Genomic DNA, 22,847 nt, shown 5'->3' with positions numbered 1-22,847 from the left:
CAACAAATTCAGAATTGCTCCCAGCCAATCCCATGCACTCACCCATGTAAAAATTCCTCCTTTTCTTTGTGTCTCTGTTTCTTGCACTGTGTGTCTTGTCTCCTTTTCTGTCTCTTACTCTGTGTGTGTGTGTGTGTGTGTGTGTGTGTCTCGCTATCTGTGTGTGTGTCTCGCTATCTGTCTGTGTCTCCCTTTGGACATGACATAAGAAATTAAAGCAGGGATAAGCCCTTCAAATCTCCTCTGCAATTCAGTAAGACCATGACAGGTCTTCTTTCTCTTTTAAAAAAATATATATATTTTTATTACGGCATTTGGAAAATGCTGTAAATACAAACAGAAACAAGAGCAAGAACAAACCGGAACATCATAATAAATAAATAATTAGCTAACCAGCAGCCAAACTCCTACTATTTCCCTCCTCTTCTCCTGCCTTCCTTATTTTAACCCCTTTATCTCTGCCAACCCCACTCCCCCTGCTGAAGCCTCAATTCTCCTTGAAGAAGTTGATGAACAGCTTCCACCTCCGGGCAAATCCATCAACCGACCCTCTTGAGAAGAACTTGATTTTCTCCAACATTAGGAACTCCGCCAAGTCGCTGACCCAGACCCCAGTTTTGGTGGTTCTGAGAGCCTCCACTCCAACAACATCAGTCCCCTGGCTACCAGGGAGGCAAAGGCCAGGACATCAGCCTCTCTCGTGGTCTTCCAACACTCCATGTATCGCCACTTCTGGACTCGGGACCACCTTCACCTTCTTCACTTCAGACATTATGTCCACGAACCTTTGGCAGAACCCCTTCAGTTTCCAACATGCCCAAAACATGTGAACATGGTTCGCGGACCTCCCAGTGCACCGCTCACACATGTCCTCTACACCCTCAAAAAACCTGCTCATTCTAGTCACCATCATGTGCACCCGATGAACTACCTTAAACTGGATAAGGCTGAGCCTCGCACACGACGAGGACACATTCACCCTCCTCAGGGCCTCCTCCCACAACCCAGCCTCCATTTTACTCCACTCCCCCCACCACCACCCACCCATTCCTCCTCCCATTTCCGTTTGAATCCCCAGCGGAGCTCCTCCCAGTCCATTAGATCCTTATAGATCTCAGACATCCTACCCTCACCCACTCCTTCCCTCGATAGCACCTTATCCTGCAATCCCACGGGTGGAAAACTGGGAAAGGACGGCACCTGCTTTCTCACAAAAGCTCAAACCTGTAAGTATCTAAACCCATTCCCACTGGGCAGCTCCTATTCTTCCTCCAAGTCCTCTAAACATGCAAATCTTCCCCCCACAAACAGGAGTCCAAATCGCTCGATCCCTGCCTGTTGCAACCCCCGAAACCTCATGCCCAACATTCCTCGGTGCAAACCTGTGGTTGTTGCAAATCAGTAGCTTTACGGAAGCACCTTCCAGCCTCAGATGCTGCCGCCACCACCCCCATACCCTCAATGCCACCACCACCACTGGGCTCGTGGAGCACTTGGCCAGCAGGAACAGCAGAGGCGCCGTCAACAATGCTCCTAAAGTCACACCCCTGCATCAGACCGCCTCCATCTGCCCCCACGCCAACTCCTCCCTCACTACCCACTCAATCATCATAGCGATGTTTGCTGCCCAGTAATAATAATCCATTATGTTTGACAAGGCCAAACCCCCCCCCCAACCTTGTTCCCGTTCCAACAGCATCTTCGTAACCCATGAGGTCCTTCCCGCCAACACAAACCCGAGATCAAAGTATTGACTTTCTTAAAGAATGATTTTGAGATGAAGATCAGGAGGTTCTGAATGACAACTAAGAGCCTCGGCAGCACCATCATTTTCACGGTCTGCACCCGCCCCGCCAGCATTGGCAACACATCCCACCTCTTAAAATCACCCTTCATCCGTTCCACCAACTGCGCTAACTTGTGCAGCTGCTCCCATCCCCGTACCACCTGGATGCCCAAGTATCTGAAGTTCGTCCCACCTTGAACAGCAGCTCTCCCAACATCCTCTCCTGCCCTCTGGCCTTGATCGGGAAAACCTCACTCTTCCCCATGTTTAGCTTATATCTGGAAAACCGGCCAAACTCCTCCAGAATACTCATGATTCCTCCAATAACTCCCAGTGTGTCTGAAATACACAGCAGGTAGTCCGCCGATGAAGAAACCTTGTGCTCAAGGCCCCCCCGCCGCACCTCGCACAATCCCTTTCCAGCTCCTCAACGCACTAAGTGCCATTTCTGAAGGCTTGATTTCCAAGGCAAAAAGCATTGGGGAGAGTGGGCACCCATGCCCTGACTCACAGTGCAGCCCAAAGCTCACCCGATTCATCCGCATGCTCGCTACCAGTGCACCATACAACAATCGGACCCAGTCCACAAACCCCTGCCTGAACCCGAACCATCCTAACACTTCCCCCAGACACGCCCACTCTACCTGATCAAAAGCCTTCTCTGCGTTTATTGCCAATGCCACCTCTGCGTCCAGTCCCTTCGGGGGCATCAGTATCACGTTTACTAAACTCCTAACATTCACCTCCAATTGCCTCCCCTTTGCAAACACCATTTGATCTTCCCTATCAGCCCTGGCCCACAGCCCTCGATTCACGAGGCCAGGATCTTTGCCAGCAACTTAGTGATATTGGGTAGTAGGACCCACACTGCTCCGGATCTTTATTCTTCTTCATTATTACGGATATGGACGCCTGCGATAATGTCAGGGGAAGTTCCTCCTTTTCCCTCGCCTCATGATATGCCCCCACCAACAGAGGCTCCAGATCCCCCTGAAAATCTTATAAAATTCTACAGAGAGCCTATCCCGACATCCAGCCTTCCCTTGCTGCATCGCCCCCATGCCCTCCATCACCTCCACCAGTGTGGTGGTATGATTAACATAGCTGCCTGCCATTGATGCAGAACACCGGCTTACCATTGGCCCTGGTCGGTCATGTGCCTCTCAACCGATTGGTTGAGACCAGTCATGTGACGGCTCCCCGATTGGTCGAGAGGCTGAGTTAACCCCGCCTCCAGGGCGAGGTATAAATACCCAGCACGCCTGGCGGTCGGCCATTTACTGTAGTCGACAAGTACGGATTACGGGCTACCTTCCCGTACCTCGATAATGTCACCATCTGCGGCCACAACCAGCAGGACCATGACACCAACCTCCAGTAATTTCTCCAAACCGCAAAACTCCTTAACCTCACTTACAATAAGGATAAGTGCGTGTTTAGCACAGACCGTCTGGCCATCCTCGGCTACGTAGTGCATAACGGAGTGATAGGCCCCGACCCTGAACACTTGCGCCCCCTGATGGAACTCCCTCTCCCCAATACCCTCAAATCCCTCAAACGCTGCTTGGGTTTCTTCGCTTACTACGTCCAATGGGTTCCCAATTACGCCGACAAGGCCCGTCCCCTCATTCAGACCACGACCTTCCCGCCGTCGACAGAGGCCTGCCAGGCCTTTAGCCGCATCAAAGCGGACATTGCAAAGGCCACGATGCACGCCATCGACGAGTCCCTCCCCTTCCAGGTCGAGAGTGATGCATCAGAAGTAGCTCTGGCGGCCACCCTGAACCAAGCGGGCAGACCCGTGGCCTTCTTCTCCAGAACCCTCCAGGCTTCCAAACTCCGCCACTCCTCAGTGGAAAAGGAAGCCCAGGCCATAGTTGAAGCCGGCATGCGGCCTTCCCCCCCCTTGACCACAGACCCCGCCCCCTGTTTTGTTTCCCCCAGCGCCCCACCCAGGCCACCCCTTCTCCATCCATGGCGTCTCCACCACCAGCCCGGCTGACGGAGACAGTTCAAGGACCATCGCTCCCGGACTCCAGGACATCAGCGGAACCACCACCATCGGCTGAACCAGCGTCACCAACTCCACTGCGGCGGCCTGCCAGGACATCACGGGCAACGAAAAGGCTGATCGAGTCTATTTAATTTTCAACAACACCATGGACATTGTATGGACCATATGTACTACTGTTAAATGTCTGGGCCAGTGGGAAGCCAAACCCTTTTTTTCCCTTCTCTGGCTACTACTCATACCACCAGTTCTCTCTCTCTCCCACCTCCCAGCTCTCGTTGATACCCCCCCGCCGGCTTCTTTCTCTGCAAGGGGTGAATGTGGTGGTATGATTAACATAGCTGCCAGCCATTGGTGCAGAACAGCGGCTTACCATTGGCCCTGGTCAGTCATGTGCCTCTCGACCGATTGGTTGAGACCAGTGATGTGACGGCTCCCCGATTGGTCGAGAGGCTGAGTTAACCCCGCCTCCAGGGCGAGGTATAAATACCCAGCACGCCCAGTGGTCGGAAATTTACTGTAGTCGACTGCAGGGCTAAGATCTAGCTTATTAAAGCCTACTTTTGTACAGCAACTCGTCTCGCGTTAAATTGATGGTTCATCAACCAGCCCAATGGGGGCCCTAGCCCCCTCCACCTGTTCCTTTTCAACCTTGGAGAACTCCAACCCATGAATGAACCGCCGCATTTCCCACCCTTGGCAGGGGGCTCCGATTCGTGAAGCCTCCTGTAGAACTCCTCAAATACACCAGTCACCCCCAACGGGTCATGTACCACTCTTCCCCTCCCGTCCTACACCCTTCCAATCTCTTTCGCTGCCTCCAGCTTCCTCAATTGGTGGGCCAGTATCCTACTAGCCTTCTACCGGTACTCATACACTGCCTCTCCAGCTTTCTGCAACTGCCCTACTGCCTTCCCCGTGGACACCAGCCTGAACTCCATCTGGAACTTCTGCTTCTCCTTCAATAGCCCTGGCTTGGGTGCTTCTGAATACCTCCCATCCACCCGCAGAATTTTGTCCACCAACCTTGCCATCTCTGTTCGCTCTTCCTTCTCCCTATGCGCCCGGATCAACATGAATTCCCCCCTAGCCACTGCCTTGAGTGCCTCCCACAGCTTGGTGGCCGAGACCTCTCCTGTATCATTCAGTTCCACAGAACCCCGAATGGCAGCCCTCACCGCTCACTCACCTCCTCATCCGCTGACAATCCCATATTCAGCCTCCGCACCCCCCCCCCCCCCAACCCCCACCGGCTCAATTACCATGTTGAAGTACCCCCCATAATCAACCGGTGCAAGTCCAGGTCCGGGATCTTCCCCAGCACCAATCTCATGAACTCCACATCATCCCAATTTGGGCATAGACGTTAACTAAAACCACTGGCATGCCCTCCAGCTTCCCATTCACCATCACAAACCTCCCTCCCAAATTGGCTACGATATTCCGCACCTCGATTCCAACACCGCCCCGCCCCTCATCTTCATGTCCAACCCCGAATGAAAGACTTAATCTTTCCACCCTTTCCGTAGCCTTGTCTGATCCCCAATTTTCTGGTGTGTTTCTTACAAAAAGGCCATGTCTGCCTTCAAGCTCCTCAGATGCGCGAACACATGCAATTGTTTGACTGGCCCATTCAGCCCTCTCACATTCGATATGACCAATCTGGTCGGGGGGCATCCCATCCCCCTTCCCTGTCCCCCGACCATATCCTTTCTTGGGCCAGCCTGTGTCACGCGACCCTCCAGGCCCACCCTTGAATGTCGACTGTCATCGCTCCTTTTTTGTAGTGCTACAACAGCCACATGTTTGCCAGCAGCTGCACCCCCCCCCCCCCCCCCCCCCCCCATCCTCTGAACAAATCAACAATCCCATCCCCCTCTACTGCACTAACCACCTGGCCATCCCTCACTGTGCTCCCGTTTACTTGCCCAGCCCAGTTAGTCTGGCAGCTCCCACCCGGGGCTCCTGAGCTTCCTACCGCCCATTGATTCCCCTCTTTCTTCCCGCCCCCCCCACCCCCGACAGCATACCTCTATAACACAAACAACAATGAAACAAGAAAAGAGGTGCACTCACCCTTGATGCTCCCCAAGCATCCGGCCACCAAACCCAACAAAACATCTCAAAGAAGAGAAGTTCTCCAACAACCAATGAACAAAAAAGACAGAATAAATAAACATCTCCTCACACCTCCTCCACAGTTGAAGTCCTTCTTCTCCTGCCAGTCCATTGTCGCTTGAAAATTCCATCTCCTCCTCTGGTGTCCCGAAATAATGTTCTCGGCTGTTCTTAAGGCACCCAGAGGCGTGCCAAGTACAACATCCCAAATTTGAGCCTCTTTTTTAAAGAGGGCAGCCTTCACCCGATTCAACCCAGCTCTCCTTTTCAGGTCTGCGTACTGGTACACCTGAACCTCGTTCCCTTCCCAGGTGCACCTCCTCCTCTGCCTTGCCCATCTCAATATCTTTTCCTGATCCAGGAATTGGTGGCGACGCACCATCATGGCCCTCGGTGGCTCGTTTGTCTGTGGCTTCCTCATCAGCGTCCTGTGTGCTCTGTCGACCTCAAGCATCTTGGCCACATACGAGCCAGCGTCTGCTTCCTCGGTTCTTAGATTTGGTCTCCGGGAGTGATTCTCCAGGTCCTCAACCTTCTTCTTTAACCGCTTCTGGGTCTCCTGCGTCACGCCTATTTCAGCCTCCAGTGAGGCAAGCTGTTCCTTGTGCTCCCCCACAGCCTCCTCCATTTTCTGAGTAACCTGGCCGTGGGACTCCAGCCTCTGTTCTACACAGTCAATTCCCACTTTTAATGGTTACACCGCCTTGCCTAGGGTTTCCTGGGTTTCCATCCTCTGCAGGCTGAACTTCTTATTTAAGAAGTCTACCAGCTTCTCCGTTGACCACTGGGCAGACAGGGTTGATCTGTGGCATACAAAGATTCTCTTGCTTCAACTGCTCCCATATTCTCGACCCGCTTTTGGTCAGTGGATCCATCCACCAGCCCCACCAGTGGAGCTTAATATTCTTCTGTCACCCCTACACCTTTTTTTCACCAAAACATCCCCCAACAAGCATGGAAAAGGTCCGAAAAAGCCGCCTCAAGCTGGAGCTGCCAAATATGAGACCATCACTCCATGAAAGCCACCGGAATCTCGACAGTCTTCTTTCTCAACTTTACCAATCCACACTATCTCCATATCCTCTCATTCCCTTCGCACCCAAAAATCTATTCACCGTTGCCTTGAGTATACTCAACACTGAGCATACATAACTCTCTTAGATAAAGAATTCCAAAGATTCCTGCTTTGAATGAAGACATTTCTCCTCTTTTTATGACCCTAATTCTATAATACCCAGCAAGGGTTAACACCCTCCCAGCATCTAACCCAACAGGTCTCTTAAAAATTGTACATGTTTTAACCGGATCACCTCTCATTGTTCTAATATCTTGGGAATATAAGGCTAACTCAATCTCTCCTCATAGGATAATGTGTCTATTGTGCTTGTTTTCCCCTCTCATTCTCTCTGTCAGTTTTATAGTATCTCTCTCTCTCCATGTCTTTGTTTCTATCCCTTTCTCCGTGCAGTTATATATATATATATTTGTAAGTGATATGCAAACTTGCTGACTGTTCTGTTAGCTTGTGGAAAAAAAAAACTGATGTGAGTGTTAAAATGCACATATGTTCAGGCATAAATAACATCTTTTACCATTGTAAAACAATAGACGACATGGCAGATGGAGTGGAACTATTTCTACTATGTGGTCTCAGTGGGAAATTTTCACACCTAATGCTTATTTTCATTTTTGTGCATTCACTTCCTCTGAACCTGTCATTGTCTTGTCTCGCAGAAGAAGCTGCAGGAAGTTTCCACCAAGTTCCGCTTGTTCCAGAAACCAGCAAATTTTGAGCAGCATCTTTTGGAGTGTAAAAGACTCCTGGATGAGGTGAAAGCAGATCTGCACATATTGGAGATGAACAGCGTTGAGCCTGAGATTGTTCAGTCGCAGCTTGACCACTGTATGGTAGGTGTCACAGCTTTATTTTGTCCTATACTTTGGAGTCTATTGACTGTCAATAGCAGTTCATTTGCCAATAGAGTTGATTGAAAGTACTGATCAATAAATAGTCCATTTGCCCACAGTCAATATTATGTTGATGAGTTTTCAGTTAGTTAAACAATCATTGACAAATGTTGAAATTTGGGATTTATTTTGAGTCAAGGAGCCTGAATAATCGATTGACAATTAACTGGCACAAACAAAATTTGTTGTCTAATAGCTAATTCAACAGGTAATGGGAAAAGGCCATTATCAAATTTGTCCCACTTTGATTTCTCCAAATCTAACGTAGCATATTTAATCCTTTCTCTTTTCGGAATTGTACCCAATCATCTTTTTAAGGCAATTTGTTTTAATGGCCTTCCTGAGTAACTGATTCCACAGTATGTTAATCCTTTCCATAAAATATTCCTGAATGCACAGCATGGTGGCACAGTGGTTAGCACTGCTGCCTCACAGTGCTAGGTTCTCGGGTTCAATTCTGGCCTTGTGCCACTGTCTGTGTAAGTTTGCACATTTTCCACTTCTCTGCGTGGGTTTCCTACGAATGCTCCAGTTTCCTCCCACAGTAAAAAGATGTGCAGGTTAGGTGGATTGGCTATGCTAAATTGCCCCTTAGTGTCCAAAAAGATATGTAGGTTAGATTAATTTGTTAATGGGGTAGGGCGGGGAGTGAGCTTGGGTGAAGTACTCTTCCAGAAGATCAGTGCAGACTCGATGGGCTGAATGGCCTCCTTCTGCATTGTAGGGATTTTATGATTCTATGAATGACTTCCCTGCCTATTCCTAACTTTTAGAAGGGGTCCCTTGTATTTGAACCTCACAAAGGGAAAAATATTCCTGGATGTCTATTTTATAATCAACTGTTATTCAGTCTGAAAATGTTGATAATTGAATATTTATTCATCATCAAATGTATTGGAATAAATTCCAAAATAATTTATAACTGAGATTACATTGATGTGAAATGTGTTAATTGACAATTTATGTACACTGTAGAGTTGATGGTGAAGGGAATTCGACAGAGGTCCCACTCCAGTGTGAACTTCCTATTTCCAGGCTTTCACACTTCTCTGTTGCCATTGCAAGAACTTGGCTCTCCAACAGAACTGAGTGAAGAGCAACATTTGTGATCCAAATGTTTAATAATCAAAGAGCTTACATAAACTTTTACACTTACTGTTTAAATAAACTTTCAGCACTAAATAATAGCTAATGCTCATGCAAAAAAAAGTACATGCATCTCCCAAACACCAAGGTTCAGACTGTCACAAAGCGAAAATGTTTGCTCTTTCAGTCCCTGCTTGGAGCTTTTGCTGAAATTTACTAGAATTTATATAATAAAACATTCTACTGAGAGTGCAGATGAAAACTGTCCATGTATTTGCATTTTTTCCAACTTTTAGAAGTTGTATAAGAACCTGAGTGAAGTGAAGTCTGATGTGGAAACAGTGATCAAAACTGGACGTCAGATTGTGCAGAAACAGCAAACAGAGAATCCCAAAGAACTGGATGAGAGGCTCACGGCCCTGAAACTACAATACAATGAGCTTGGAGCTCAGGTCAGCAATTCCATACGTTATTGTTTGAGTTCTGATCTGTTGATGAGGCTGTGAATCCGAGTGAATGTTCTGTATCCTGGAAACTGTAATACCATTGCAACAAGTACATCAAAAATGTAACAAGGGTGTGCTACCATACATTATTCTAAAGAACAAATTAATTTGTTTCTCCATCTGCAGGTTTTCAAACATTGTACATTTTTATATTGTGAATTTTTATAAAGTTGTCAGGGAAGAGAATGGAGCAATTTTACAATACTTTCCATTAACTATTTATGCAGCATTTATTGTACCTTACTGGTGACCCTGAAAAGGCTTTGGTGTACTTTCTACAGTTTGCATTTGTTTGTATAATTTGGTGATTTGTTAGACCTCTTCACAGGACATTTGGGTACAACCATGTAATGTGGGACTTGTGTCACATTTAGGCCAGCCTGAGTGTCAGTGAAAGCTTCCCTTGCAGGGAAAATGTGGAAGCTGCAGTCCGGCAGCTTTTGTGGTAAATTTATTTTTGTATGAGTCCATAATTACCTGTTTTTAAAAAAAATCCAGTTTCACAGTCTTTTAAGATGAGTTTTGAATTCTTGGCTTCTGGATTGCTAGTACAGTATCAAAAGTAGGCTGCACAAATTCCAAAACTTATGCTTCACAAAATGTATTCACCAGGATATGTACATAGAGTTTATCCAGTGTGTTTCATGTCTGAGCAATGTGAGGAATTGAATGGAATTATAGCAGACGAAGAATTGAGCCATTGATAACTTGTTCTTGTGACTATTGGACCAATTGTCGTTCGTGCAAAGGAAATGGACCATTTTAGGGATCCAATGTTCATACATGTTCAGAATTACATGTAGTGTAATGTACCCACCATGCAGCTTCAAACGTATGCTGCAGGAGAGCATATCTACTGGATCATGTTATATGTTTTTGTGAATGTTTGAGGAAGAGGTTCAGAGGCGTAGCATGTGAACAGCTACTATTTGGTGTAGAACATAACTGTAGAGATATACAAGACAGTAGGCTTTGTCAGTCCAAACAATGAGCTACCTCCGTTCGGACTAACCACATGACTTGCATCATCATGTGGGTGGTACTGTTTTCCCAGTCCCACAATAACCCTTTCAGTGCTGAACACCCGAATACTACAGATCATTGACAGCTTTCCATTTCCATCTTGAGCTATCCTAGCCAATTCAGTGGCAAGTGAGGAGTCTTTTCATTCTATTAAACCATGGCCCCTAGCACAAATCCTTTTTCATGCAAGATCCTTAGAGCCAGCAGACCAAAGAAATGTTCATGTAATATTTTGGACTCAATTGAAACTAGGCCCCAGAGGTGAAAGCTGTCTGAAACATCCACTTGCTCACAGTAAATCAAAAATAAGTATTCAAACACAAAACGAAATACCCTCAAATCATTGTAAAAAATGACCATTGATCTAAACATCAAATATATACTTAATAGCTAATTCCAATTAAGTTACCTGCACCAAGATTAAGAAGTGACAAATCATACATGCCTGGCGGGATTCTCGCAGCCCAGGGCGGGTCGGTGAATTGCCCGGGATGGGCTGAGCGTTGCCATCCACGTGTGCTCTTGCCCGGCAGTACCTTGGCGGAATGCATCCGGGGCGGCCTGGTTGGGAGGGGGGGGGGGGGAAGGTATGACCCGGGGGTGGGGGGGGGCTCCGCTGTGACCTGGCCCGCGTTCGGGGCCTACCGATCAGCAGGCCGGCCTCTTGGGCTGAAGGCCTCTTTTGTTCCGCGCCGGCCCATGTAGCCCTACGCCATGTTGTGTCGGAGCCGGCGTGGAGAAGGGAGCCACTGCGCATGCGAGCATTGGCGCCGGTCCCACTGCACATGCGCGCATTGGTGCTGTCCCACTGAGCATGCGCAGACCCGCGGCGCCCATCTGAACCCGGGATCAGCAGCTGGAGCGGCGTGGGTCGCTCCAGTGTCGTGCTGGCCCCCTGTAGGGGTCAGAATTGCTGCGCCTGAGGGTATGTTGACGCCGTTGAGAAACGCGACGGTGTTTCCGACGGCGTCAACACTTAGCCTCAGGATCAGAGTGCACTGGAAAGCTGAGCACACAGGAGTGAGAACATCACAGGAGTAGGTTTTGTGTCTGTACCAAGAGTCTGTCACTGTATGATATAACATAATAGAAGTTCTAACTCTATCACCAGTGCAACAGCACCTTAAGACAATCCCCCCCCCCCCCATAGAGTGCATTATTCAAACTACCTTGAAGCAATAAAATTGATTCTGTCCAGGAATCCAAGCATTCCTTGTGTTGGGAATGGCCTACTCCAGCATGAACTAAGTGATGCTTAATCAGAGTGGATTATTTTAACACATAAATTGCATCCTTTGGGAGCCCCAGTGCACCAAATTGATCTGATAAATAAAGCCAGAGTAATTAGATCATGCAGCCATTAATAGGCTCAGTCAATCACAAATAAAAACAAAGTTTAGCCCAGCATGGGGATCGTTAAGTTTTTTTAAAAAAATCAATCATTTTAAAAATAAATTTAGTGAAGCCAATTCATTTTTCCAATTAAGGGGCAATTTAGCATTGCTGATCCACCTACCCTGCACATCTTTGGATTGTGGGGGTGAGATCCATGCAGGCACAGGGAGAAGTGCAAACGTCTCACAGACAGTGATCCGGGGCCGGGATTGAACCAGGGTCCTCAGCACTGTGAGGCAGCAGTGCTAACCACTGTGCCACCCCCTACAGAACAACTTAACCCATAGCACAAACCTGGGCCCTATCCCAAACTGTTCTAACACTGCAAACAAGTAACTCTACTCTACCCTATCAAAGGCATCTCTGCATCCAGTGTCACAATAATCTCCTGCTCCCCCACTTCCCGACGGGGATAGCACCACGTTCAACAGATGCCGCATGTTCGAGGACAACCGCCTGCCCTTTATAAACCCTGTGGTCCTCACTGGGCAGACACTCCTCCAACCTGAGTGCCAGCGCCTTCGGAAGCCTGATATTCACATTTAGTAGAGTTATCGGCCGTTATGACCCGCACACAACACTGGGTTCTTATCTTTCTTTTTTTTAAATTTAGAGTACAGAATTATTTTTTCCAATTAGCATGGTCAATCCACCTATCTTGCTCTTCTTTGGGTTGTGGGACTGAAACCCACACAGGCACGGGGAGAGTGTGCAAACTCCTTGCAGACAGTGACCCAGGGCCAGGATTCGAACCTGGTTCCTCAGCGCTGTAGGCAGAAATGCGAACCACTGTGCCACCGTGCTGCCCTCTTATCTTTCTTTAGTAACAGCGAAATGGATGCCTGCGTCATTGTCTCCGGGAGTGCCTCCCCGCCACCTCATCTTCAAACATCTCCTTCAACAGCAGTACCAAGTGGTCCACAAATTTATACAATTTCATCAGGAACCTATATGGCCCCGTTGCCTTGCCTGTCTGCATTTTCCTTGTAGCCGTCCAAACCTCCTCAATCCCCAATGGTTCCTCCAGCCCTGCCCTCTCCTCCTCCACCACCATAAGGCACTCCAATCACTTCAGAAATTGCACCATATCCAACTCATGCCCCGGCGGCTTCAACCTGTACAGCTTTTAATAAAACTCCTCAAATGCCGTATTCACCTTCTCCGGTGCAGACACTAACCCCCCCCCCCCACTCACACCTTGTACCTGAAGAATCTCCCAGCTAACAGGTGACTGGTATTCTCCCCATACTCATACAATTGCTCCTTTTACCAGTCTCAACTAGCACACCGCTTTACCTGTGGACAACAGATTGATTGCGTCTGCAGTTCCTTTTTTTTTGGACAAAAACTCTGGGGTGGGATCTTCCGAGTACTTGCTATCAACCTCGAAAATTTAAATTATCAGCCGCTGACTCTCCTCCCTTGCCTCCTTCTCAACTTGCGTCTTATGTGAGATTATCTCACTTCTCACCACCACTTTCAAAGCCTCCCATAGTACTGAAGGAAAAACCTCCCCATTTTTATTAAACCCCACATATTCATCAATAACCCTCACCATCTTCAAGGCAAAACCCCAAGTCTGCGAGCAAGCACCCATCCAAACTCCATGCAGCTGCCACACTGGCCACCTCTCCAAGACCACATCCACCAGGTGTGGGGCATGATCAGAGATGACGATCGGCGAGTATTCCACACCTGTCATCCCTGCCAACAAGGACCCCCCCATGATAAAAATATTGATGCACAAGTATACGTTATCTACCGGAGAAAAGAAAGTATATTCTCTGCCCCCCCCTCAACGAATTCAACAACCACCATGAGTCTACTCCCCCATCTTCTTCATTAATGCTGCCAACGCCTTCGTTCCAGCCGAAGGGACCAAAGACCTGGGCTCAGAACGATCCACCCCCCACGATGACGCCGATTTGGAGGGGGCAGAATATCAGCAACCAGTGTCAAATTGGCGCCTGTCCCGAATCCAGCGTTGGAAGCCATTCTTTGTCCGATCGCTGATCCCAATGTTGGCATTGGGCTACGGAGAATCCCGCCCATGATCTTTAAAATGGATTTTATTCACATTTGTCTGTCCACCTCCCATATTATTGGGGTCAGCTCATGAACGGGTGAGATGGTGCTGGGCTAGCCACCCATCGTATTTTACAAGCCCCCGCATCCACCGCCAAAAAAAACCATTCCAATTTTTTATTTCCTAGAATAGCTATTTTATGGCCTTTCTGAACTTTGCCAACTGGAAACTGGTTTGGCATAGTCCAAATATATTTTTCATGGGACCCTTGAAGCAGAAAGACAAAGGAAATAATCACCAACAGATCTGAGCTGGATTGAACCCAGGCTCTAGAATGGTGTGCAGTGACTTCATCCATCCCCCTTGTGCCCACTGACCTATATTGACTACTTGTTCACCAAGAGCCTGATTTTAAAATTCTTATTCTTGTGTTCAGATGGATGTCTCTGCCCACCCTTCCCTTTCTCTGTCATTTTCACCTGCCCTACATCCCTCTGAGTATTCTTTCAAATCTAGCCTCTTGTGCATCCCTGATTTTCTTCATTGCACCATTGGTGACTGTATCATTAGCTGTCTGAACTCCAAGCTCTAAAATTGCCAAATGGAGAATAATCTGCCTCTCTCACCTCCTGCTAAGGCAATCATATTTTTTAAAATTGTTTTCGTTAAGTTAAAAAGTAAGATCACTGAATACCAGATTTGAATGGGTTTCAATTGAAAGTGTTGCCAGATTGGGAGCCAGTATGTTCAGTAGACCCAGCAACATGGGGGAATGGAACTTGATGTAAGGAGATGGACAGCAAAGCTTTGAATCTGTCCACTACCTTCCTTCCTCTCCCTCTCTATCCCCTGCCTTCTCACCTTCCTTGCACTATTTTTCCACTGCTGCTTCTTCTTTTTTCCCTACTCTTTCCCCTTCTGTCTCCTCCCTCCCCTCTCCCTTTTACTCTCTTCACTCTGTCACGACCCTTCTCCGCTTCACATTGCTCACTCTTCCCCCTATTTCTTGTTGAAAATTGTGCAGAATGTATTTCTCAATCTAGCTGTCAGAAATGCTGCATTTCCTATTGTACAATAATTCCATTGAAATTCCTCAGTAGTAAAAAAGTAACTCAATCAAATGGAACATGTGAAGAACGTTGACAGAGCTAGAGCTTTAGTTCTTGTAGATTCCCCCTGCTGACTGCTGAACATTCATTAATTGCATAACATCATTAATTCCTTTGCAAAACTGTCACTATGTTCTTGTCACAAGTACTTCAAATCAGTTTGAGGTTTAACGCACTGTAATATTACACTCTTGATCAACAGGGCAGGATGCAGATCAGTTCAGAAGAATATCATGGCGCATTTGATATGATTGGCTGTTTTACTGTATGTGAAATTTCACATTTTGTTGTTCTGAAACAATAGGTCAACCTATGTGATAAAGCAAAGAACACGTGTAAAGCAAAATAGCATAGTTAATTGCTTGCAGCACAGTGGTTAGCACTGCTGCTTCACAGCGCCAGAGACCCATGTTCGATACCTCCCTTGGGTGACTGCGCAGAGTTTGCATGTTCTCACGTGTCTGCAATGGGATTCCTCCGTGTGCTCCGTTTTTTTTTCTCAGTCCAAAGATGTGCAGATTAGGTCGATTGGCCATGCTAAATTGCCCTTTAGTGTCCAAAGGTGTGCCGATTAGGTTACGAGGATAGGGCGCAGGTGGATGGGGGAGTGGACCTGTGTGCAGTGTTGTTTCGGAGAGTTGGTGCAGACTCGATGGGCTGAATGAACTCCTTCTGCACTGTAGGGATTCTGTGAAAAAGGTCACTCTCATTTCCTTGGGCATTGAAGAATTTGACTTCAGTGTGGGCTGCTGGGGTGAAGATTTTCCTTCTCTGCTGGTTATAATGACCCCGTGTGAACAGTTTTTACAATTTCAACCCAATTAAACTTCGGCATGACATTGCCAAATTAACAGAAGTCAACAATAAATTGCCAGAGTCCTTCATGAGATGGACACATCGCATTAATGTGGTAGGATATGAAATTACGTTATCTTATTAAGGGAACATAAAGGAGATTTACTGTGTCTTTGCTTTACATGACCTAAGAGTGTTCAATACTGATACTGGTTGAAGAAAATAGATAAGTATTCTATACCACCGCAGCATCACTTAGCTTGATAAACAGAGATAACAGGAATATCCAGCACTGACTATGCAGATCAGCTTGTGTGGAGATTTCAGCTGTTTTGCAGCTGTCTACAAAACATACAAGTATGAAAAAAGCTAGTCTTTTTTGGAAAGAGTCCAAAGCAAATGATTAGATGCAAAATATCCTGCTCAAAATATATTTCAATAATTGAGCTAGCTTTGATTTTTTCTATATATTATTAGATTTGAATCTAATGGTATTGTGCCTGTTAGTGGTTCTGTAAAAGCAGTTTATCAATTCATTACTTGAATCGTGATCCCAACATCCATAATCTCCATCTTCTCTCTCCCCCTCTCTTTCTCCCTCCAACCTCTGCCGCTCCTCTATCCTTTCACCCCTTCATTTGCACTCTTCATCTAATTTCCCCCAAAACTGTTCTACTTGCTTTTTCTACTGTCTCCCTTCCTTTCTCCTCTTCCTTCTGACTCCTCTTCACTCTGTTACTTTCCTCCTTCCCTCAGTCTCTTTATACTTTATCCACCTGGCTCTCCTCTTCCGATTTCATCCTCGCTTTTCCCGCACATTTTCAGAATTTGCTTAAACACTCTTTTAGGTCCATATTGGTGCTTAAGTTGTAGTTGTTAATGCTGGCAGGATGTAGACTGCAGATGGCAGTGTGCCTTTACACAAAGTCTCCTTTTCATTTGAAAATGGGAAATCAACATTGGAAGCTATGGCTCTCTTCTAAAAAAAATCTCCATTTAGCTGCAAAAAGATAATAACATCTCTGCTTAAACTTAGAAAATCTGCACTGCATCTTTGGTTGCAGAATGTTGGCTTACCTTTTAATAACACAAGGTAACAGACTTGCTCTTGAGTGGCTGATACCTGTAGCACCAGAAAGCAGAAATGAGTTAATGGTTTCAGGAGGGGAGAGAAAGGGGGAAACAAGAGAAAAAAGGTCAGTGACTGCAGGTGGAGGACGCAGCATTCATCTGATTGGTGTTTCAGATCAGTACAATATTTATATAAATGCTGAGTATTACTTGTTTAAATGACATACCAGCCCTCGATAATAACTTAGGGACATTTATCTCTGGTATAAATGTCAGGAAGGTAAATGCACCACATGCTAACTGCTGGATTATATGTCATGTGCAAACCTTGCATTTGAGATTGAGAAATTCTGTGTTTATTTTGTGACAAGTTAAGCGGTTGAATCTCTTATTATTTATGAGCAATATCATAGAAGCACTGTTCCACTTTCAAAGAAGGAAGCATCAGGATTAAAATAAATACCTCAACATAGACATACATCCTTGAATTTCATACTGCATGCCTGAGAAGCAAAATAAACAATCAGGGCATTTTTTATTTGGTAGAAAATTGCTTTGGAAACTATTTCTGTAGCTTTCCATCCAAAATATTGTGCACCTGAATTAACAATTTGAGTTTGCGACCAGTTGCTCGGTCCCCATACGGCTAACATTTAAACTCGTGAAAATTCTGGCCAGTTGTTGTGTGCCCAGAATTTCTGGAATTTATACTTGTAGTGCATGAGGGAAGAGACTTTCAAAGTGCGGGTGCCACCCGCAGGTTGGTCGCGGGCAGTGCAGCCTTCACATGATGGTCCGAATCGCAGTAGAAGGGCCAACGTCAACTCCCGGCATTTAAATTGAGAATGCAGCTGCTGCCGGTTTTTAAATGTGAACACAATGAGGTGTGTGCAGTCTTCTGACCTTAAGTGGCAACACTGAGCAGGTCATGCGCCCTGCATGCACAGTTGATGTCATGCACCTTGTATGTACGTGCTTTTGGCAGAGCTTCTTCCATTTTCTATCTACCAGCAAGCAAGGCAGGAGGGCAGTGAAAATGGATCATTTTGTTGCAAGGAAGATATGGCCAGGGACACAAATAGGCAGTGTACCTACTGGCCAGGATCTCGCATTTGAATCTGCTGGAGAGACCTGCTCAGACGAATCCACAGCAGGACAGAGAAGTGCTAGTGTTAGCACTGTACAGAGCTCCAGAGCTTCTGGTTAACACCCGCAAAGAAGAAATTTAACTCGGAAACAAAGCAGTATAAAGATAATTTATTGAGTATGGTTTTATAAATTGTGCCAATGCTGTTATATTACTGGGTCTAGTAATATATATTGTTAGCAGTTACTGTTAATGGCAATGATCTGATGGTGTGACCCTGAAGAAACCACGAGTCTTCAACTTAAGCAAACTAATTTATTTACAGTAACGATTGATTATATCTGAGTTCGATACTTTACAGAACTATCTCTAGAAATCAAGTAATTATATATGATGGAATTAACTGATTCACAACTGTAAATACTAACTATGCTGAGAGCTATCTAAATACACAACTGCATACTAAACACTCCTGGGTAGAAAGAGACCTTTAGGAGCTGATATTTATACTGGATCTTGTAATGTCCTCTATTGATAGTGTTACAGCTAGATGTTATAATTAACCCTTTAGTTGTATACACATATACATATCATTAAAAGTGCAAATAAGGATGCAAAGCCCATGTGTATTATATGCTGGGAAATGCTGGCAAATGAGAGAAATTTCAGATTTTGAAAAAGAAGTGATGGGTGAAAAATTCCTTTTGATGTTGAGACCCCAGAGTCCGTTATTAACTTAGAGCTGACTCCCAATTAAAAGACTACACTTCTGTAGCTGACCTGTAATACCACATTATAAATACACCAAAACAGGGTGGCATGTGCCACTGGGACTGCGGCGCTGAGGACCCGGGTTCGAATCCTGGCTCTGGGTCACTGTTTGTGTGGAGTTTGCACATTCTCCCCATGTCTGCGTGGGTTTCACCCCCACAACCCAAAGATGTTCAGGTTAGGTGGATTGGACACGCTAAATTGCCCCTTAATTGGAAAAAAAATAATTGCATACTCTAAATTTAAAAAAAATTAAAAAGTAAATAAATAAATACGCCAAAAACACGTGAGGCTGCCAGCATTCTGGTTTTACATTTCCCATGAGTATCCAGGGTTGAGTAAAACACGTAATTTTTTGCTATTGCCTTTCATGACAACCTTCATGTGCGAGGTTAAATTTTCCGTTTTCAAAAAGATGAAGATGGCACAAAGGAACTAGCTGAAGTCAACACCAGGTATATGCATTGCCCTCTCCTCCTTTGAACCTGATTCAAGTGAGATTGTGAAGACTAAGCAGGCTCTCCTTTTGCAATAAAGGGAAGCATAGTGGCGTGGATTACGAAGGTCGACAAGGGTTATGGTGGAAGGGCAGGAGAATGGGGATGAGAAAAATATCAGCCATGATTGAATGGCGGAGCAGGCTCGATGGGCTGAGTGGCCTAATTCTGCTCCTTTGTCTTATGGTCTTATGGCGTAGGTCCTGCAGGACGGCCTGTTGGCAAATGTAGGTCCTTTGGGGAAAAAAGTTTGAAAGATACTGCACGAGGGGAAGTCTGAGGCATAAAAGATGTTACTTGTTGCCAGGATTGGCTGAGACTTGGAGAAGAGAAGTTTTCAGTCTGAAGACTATTGAAAATTGTTCAGTACTGATTTCCACAGCTAAGAATTAAGTTTATATCTCAGCAATTAAGGGAAAAATACATTTTTGCCTGTTGTCTTCTCTCTGTTTGTGACGAGCAGAGTTCGACGTGCTTCTGGTTTATTCCAAGACTATCACCATATTATTTCCCCTGCAATGAACGTCTAAGGAGCATGAACATACATATTTGGACTTACCCCTCCCTGTGCAGCTGGATCCGTGACTTCTTCACCAACAGACCGCAGTCTGTCAGGATAGGCAACAACACCTCCTACAGAATAATTCTCAACACCGGGGCCCCGCAAAGATGTGTGCTCAGTCCTCTACTGTACTCCCAAGACACACATGACTGTGTGGCAAGATTTAACTCCAACTCAATCTATAGGTTTACGGATGATACAACTGTGGTGGCCATATCTCAAACAAGGACGAATCAGACTACAGAAGGGAGATAAATCATTTGGTTGCATGGTGTACCGAAAACAACCTCTCTCTAAATGTTGGAAAGACCAAGGAAGTGATCATCGACTTCAGGACGCGTAGCACGACACACACTCCTTTCTGCATCAATGGTGCCGAAGTGGAGATGGTCGATAGTTTTACGTTCCTGGGGGTCACCATCACCAACAGTCTGTCCTGGTCCACTCACGTTGATGCAACAGTCAAGAAAGCCCAACAATGTCTCTACTTCCTACGGAAGCTAAAGAAATTTGGCATGTCTGCATCGACTCTCACAAACTTCTACAGATGTGCGATAGAGAACATCCTATCCAGCTGCATCACAGCTTTGTATGCCAACTGCTCGGTCCAAGATCGCAAGAAACTGCAGAGTGCGGTGAACTCAGCCCAACGCATCACACAAGCCTGCCACCCTCCCATTGATTCTGTATACACCTCCCGCTGCCTCAGGAAGGCAGACAGCATTATCAGAGACCCCTCCAACACAGGCATTGCCTTCTTCCACACCCTTCCATCAGGCAGAAGGTACAGAAGTCTGAAGACCCGCACATCCAGACATAGGAACAGCTTCTTCCCCACAGCTACAAGACTCCTCAACGACTCCCCCTCGGACTGATCTGTTTCCTGTAAGAATTCCATTCAAGATGCCCAATGCTGCTCTTGCTCATGTATTTGCTTAGTTTGGCCTCTTGTTCCACAATGTAACCAATCACTATTTGTCGGTGTACCATTTGCCAATATGCTCTGTTGATTATTAGTTTTGTCTACTATGTATGGACTGTGTATGTTCCCTCAGCCGCAGAAAAATATTTTTCCTTGTACTTTGGTACATGTGACAATAAATCAAATCAAAAATCAAAATCAAATCAATATTTGAGGAAGAGTTCTATTGGGAGACAGAATTGCATGGGCATGAGCACCAGGAGGGCATTCACTCAAGGCTCTCCTCAGTGACAGCTGCAAAGGACATCAGATAAGAATTAATCAATGATTATTCACATTTGTTTAACATAGTTGCTTTTATTGTCACTGTCAGAAGTATTTCTCCCCCAATTTTAGTTCAAGGTGCATACTAGAATTATTAAACACAAAAGCGCTGTCTGTCCTGTCATAACTATACCAATGAAAAATACTTGATTGTCGAACTCACTGTTGAAGTAAATTGCATCTTTTGCTTCATGATTATAATCTCCTTCAATGTCAAAGCATGATGGAAGTGTACATTCCCTCTTAATGCAAGAAACTCCAAACTGAATAGAAGTAAACCTACTGTTTCTTAACAGCATTCTTCCCCAATGAATAGGTATGCCATTCTTTCACCTATTCTGGTCTTTCTCTTTGGTAAATTCTGAGGAGCAGTAACAGAATAATTAGTTGACTGCTCCTGTGACTGATGAGGATCTTCGCTGATGTGATGAATGTAGATACTGTCATATATTATATTTTATATTTGTGACAAGACAGAAGGATTTTCAGGTTGCTCCTGAATAGGGTCTCTCTCCCTCTCCAAAGGTTTGCACAGATACGCAAGAAACCTATTTTGTTAACTTTATTTATAAGTGGCATTTGAACTGTATTGGGTTTCTCAATTGGCATTAGTGGCAGGTGTAGATAGTAAGTTAAAGTTTTTCCTTTTATTTAAGAACTGATTAACTGAACATTGTAAAGCCATTTCTTTGTGGTTAATGTGGTTAATTCTGTGTTTCAGTTAAAGGCTATTTTTACATTAAAGATACCTATTGGTCAGAGTCATCATTCCTAGGGATTAAGTTTTACAAATTGAAAAATGGTTTGTTGTTCCCATCTGGGATCCTATCACAAGTTGGGATCCGTATCCTAACACTGATGTCCATGTGCTTATAGGAGAGTGATGCTGTTGCTTGCACCTTGACAACCTGGGGTCATCTCTGTCAGCCACTGATGTGTACTCGGAGGTGGGGAAGACTACATTTCTGGGACATGCTGCTATCATGAGAAACAGAAACGAATAAATCCTGATCATCCCTATTCGACTGAACCCTGGATCAGTGTCCAAACTGATTTGTGAGCTGGCTGGTCTAATGGCAGCTATTAGATCCTGGAAGCCCTAAGAGAGAGCAGCATGGATTCCAGCCACCAGTGTCTGGAGGCTGGCATGTTGGGTGCTTGCTATATTTTCCCCTGTTGTCACCTGATCTACTTCAGTGAAGCAGCTGGGACTAACCCGATCCCCGGCCACTTTATAGAAGATCAGCTGATTCCAGAGAAGCTGTCACACATTGAATTGATCCCTTTACTGATGCATGAATGTCCCTGAAGTTGCTGAAAATCAGGATTATAGCTTTTAAAGTCACACCTGTCAGTACCAAATACCCGTATACACTGACTTCAGAGCCTGAACGTAAATGCAATATTTTTGAAAATCTTTTTCAGAACTCATGAATTCTAACGCATCTGTAATTGAAATAATGGCACTTGGTTTCAAGATACTGAGCCCCCATTAATCAAGCTGTGACTTCTGATGGGGCGATGTGGTGAGCAGTGGGACAGATGGTGGCACCCGCAATGGTACTTTGCTTTTGGCCCTTTTCTCCTGGTTTATGGGTGATGTTTTGGGGGGAAATCTAAATAGTTCGATGGGAAGAGGTCCCACATAATAGTCGTGCCCAACAAGTATACTACAAGGCAGCAGAAGGGCAAAGAATCATCATCAGAAGTCCCTCAAGCCTCATTGGTGGAGAAAATGGCGGAGATTCCTGCTGCGTCTTTGGTCTCTCCATGGATAGCCGAGGTGCTGG

The 22,847-nt window shown here is 45.7% G+C and overlaps 1 protein-coding gene across 10 annotated transcripts in view; it reads left to right on the top strand.

Moving 5' to 3' along the window:
* The window catches only part of dmd (dystrophin), a 2,667,466-nt gene that overhangs the window by 1,262,691 nt on the left and 1,381,928 nt on the right, over positions 1-22,847 (top strand). For 9 of the 10 annotated variants that reach the window (XM_038802261.1, XM_038802266.1, XM_038802267.1 and 6 more), the window contains 2 exons: positions 7,650-7,823; positions 9,266-9,421. In XM_038802261.1, coding sequence (XP_038658189.1) covers positions 7,650-7,823; positions 9,266-9,421 — 330 coding nt within the window. The remainder of the gene's footprint in view (positions 1-7,649; positions 7,824-9,265; positions 9,422-22,847) is intronic. The other variant, XM_038802262.1, reaches the window with a different exon arrangement.

The sequence above is a fragment of the Scyliorhinus canicula genome, chromosome 7 (genome assembly GCF_902713615.1).
Source record: "Scyliorhinus canicula chromosome 7, sScyCan1.1, whole genome shotgun sequence".
Classification (NCBI taxonomy): Eukaryota; Metazoa; Chordata; class Chondrichthyes; order Carcharhiniformes; family Scyliorhinidae; genus Scyliorhinus; species Scyliorhinus canicula.
This window is presented reverse-complemented; position numbering and strand designations above follow the sequence as displayed.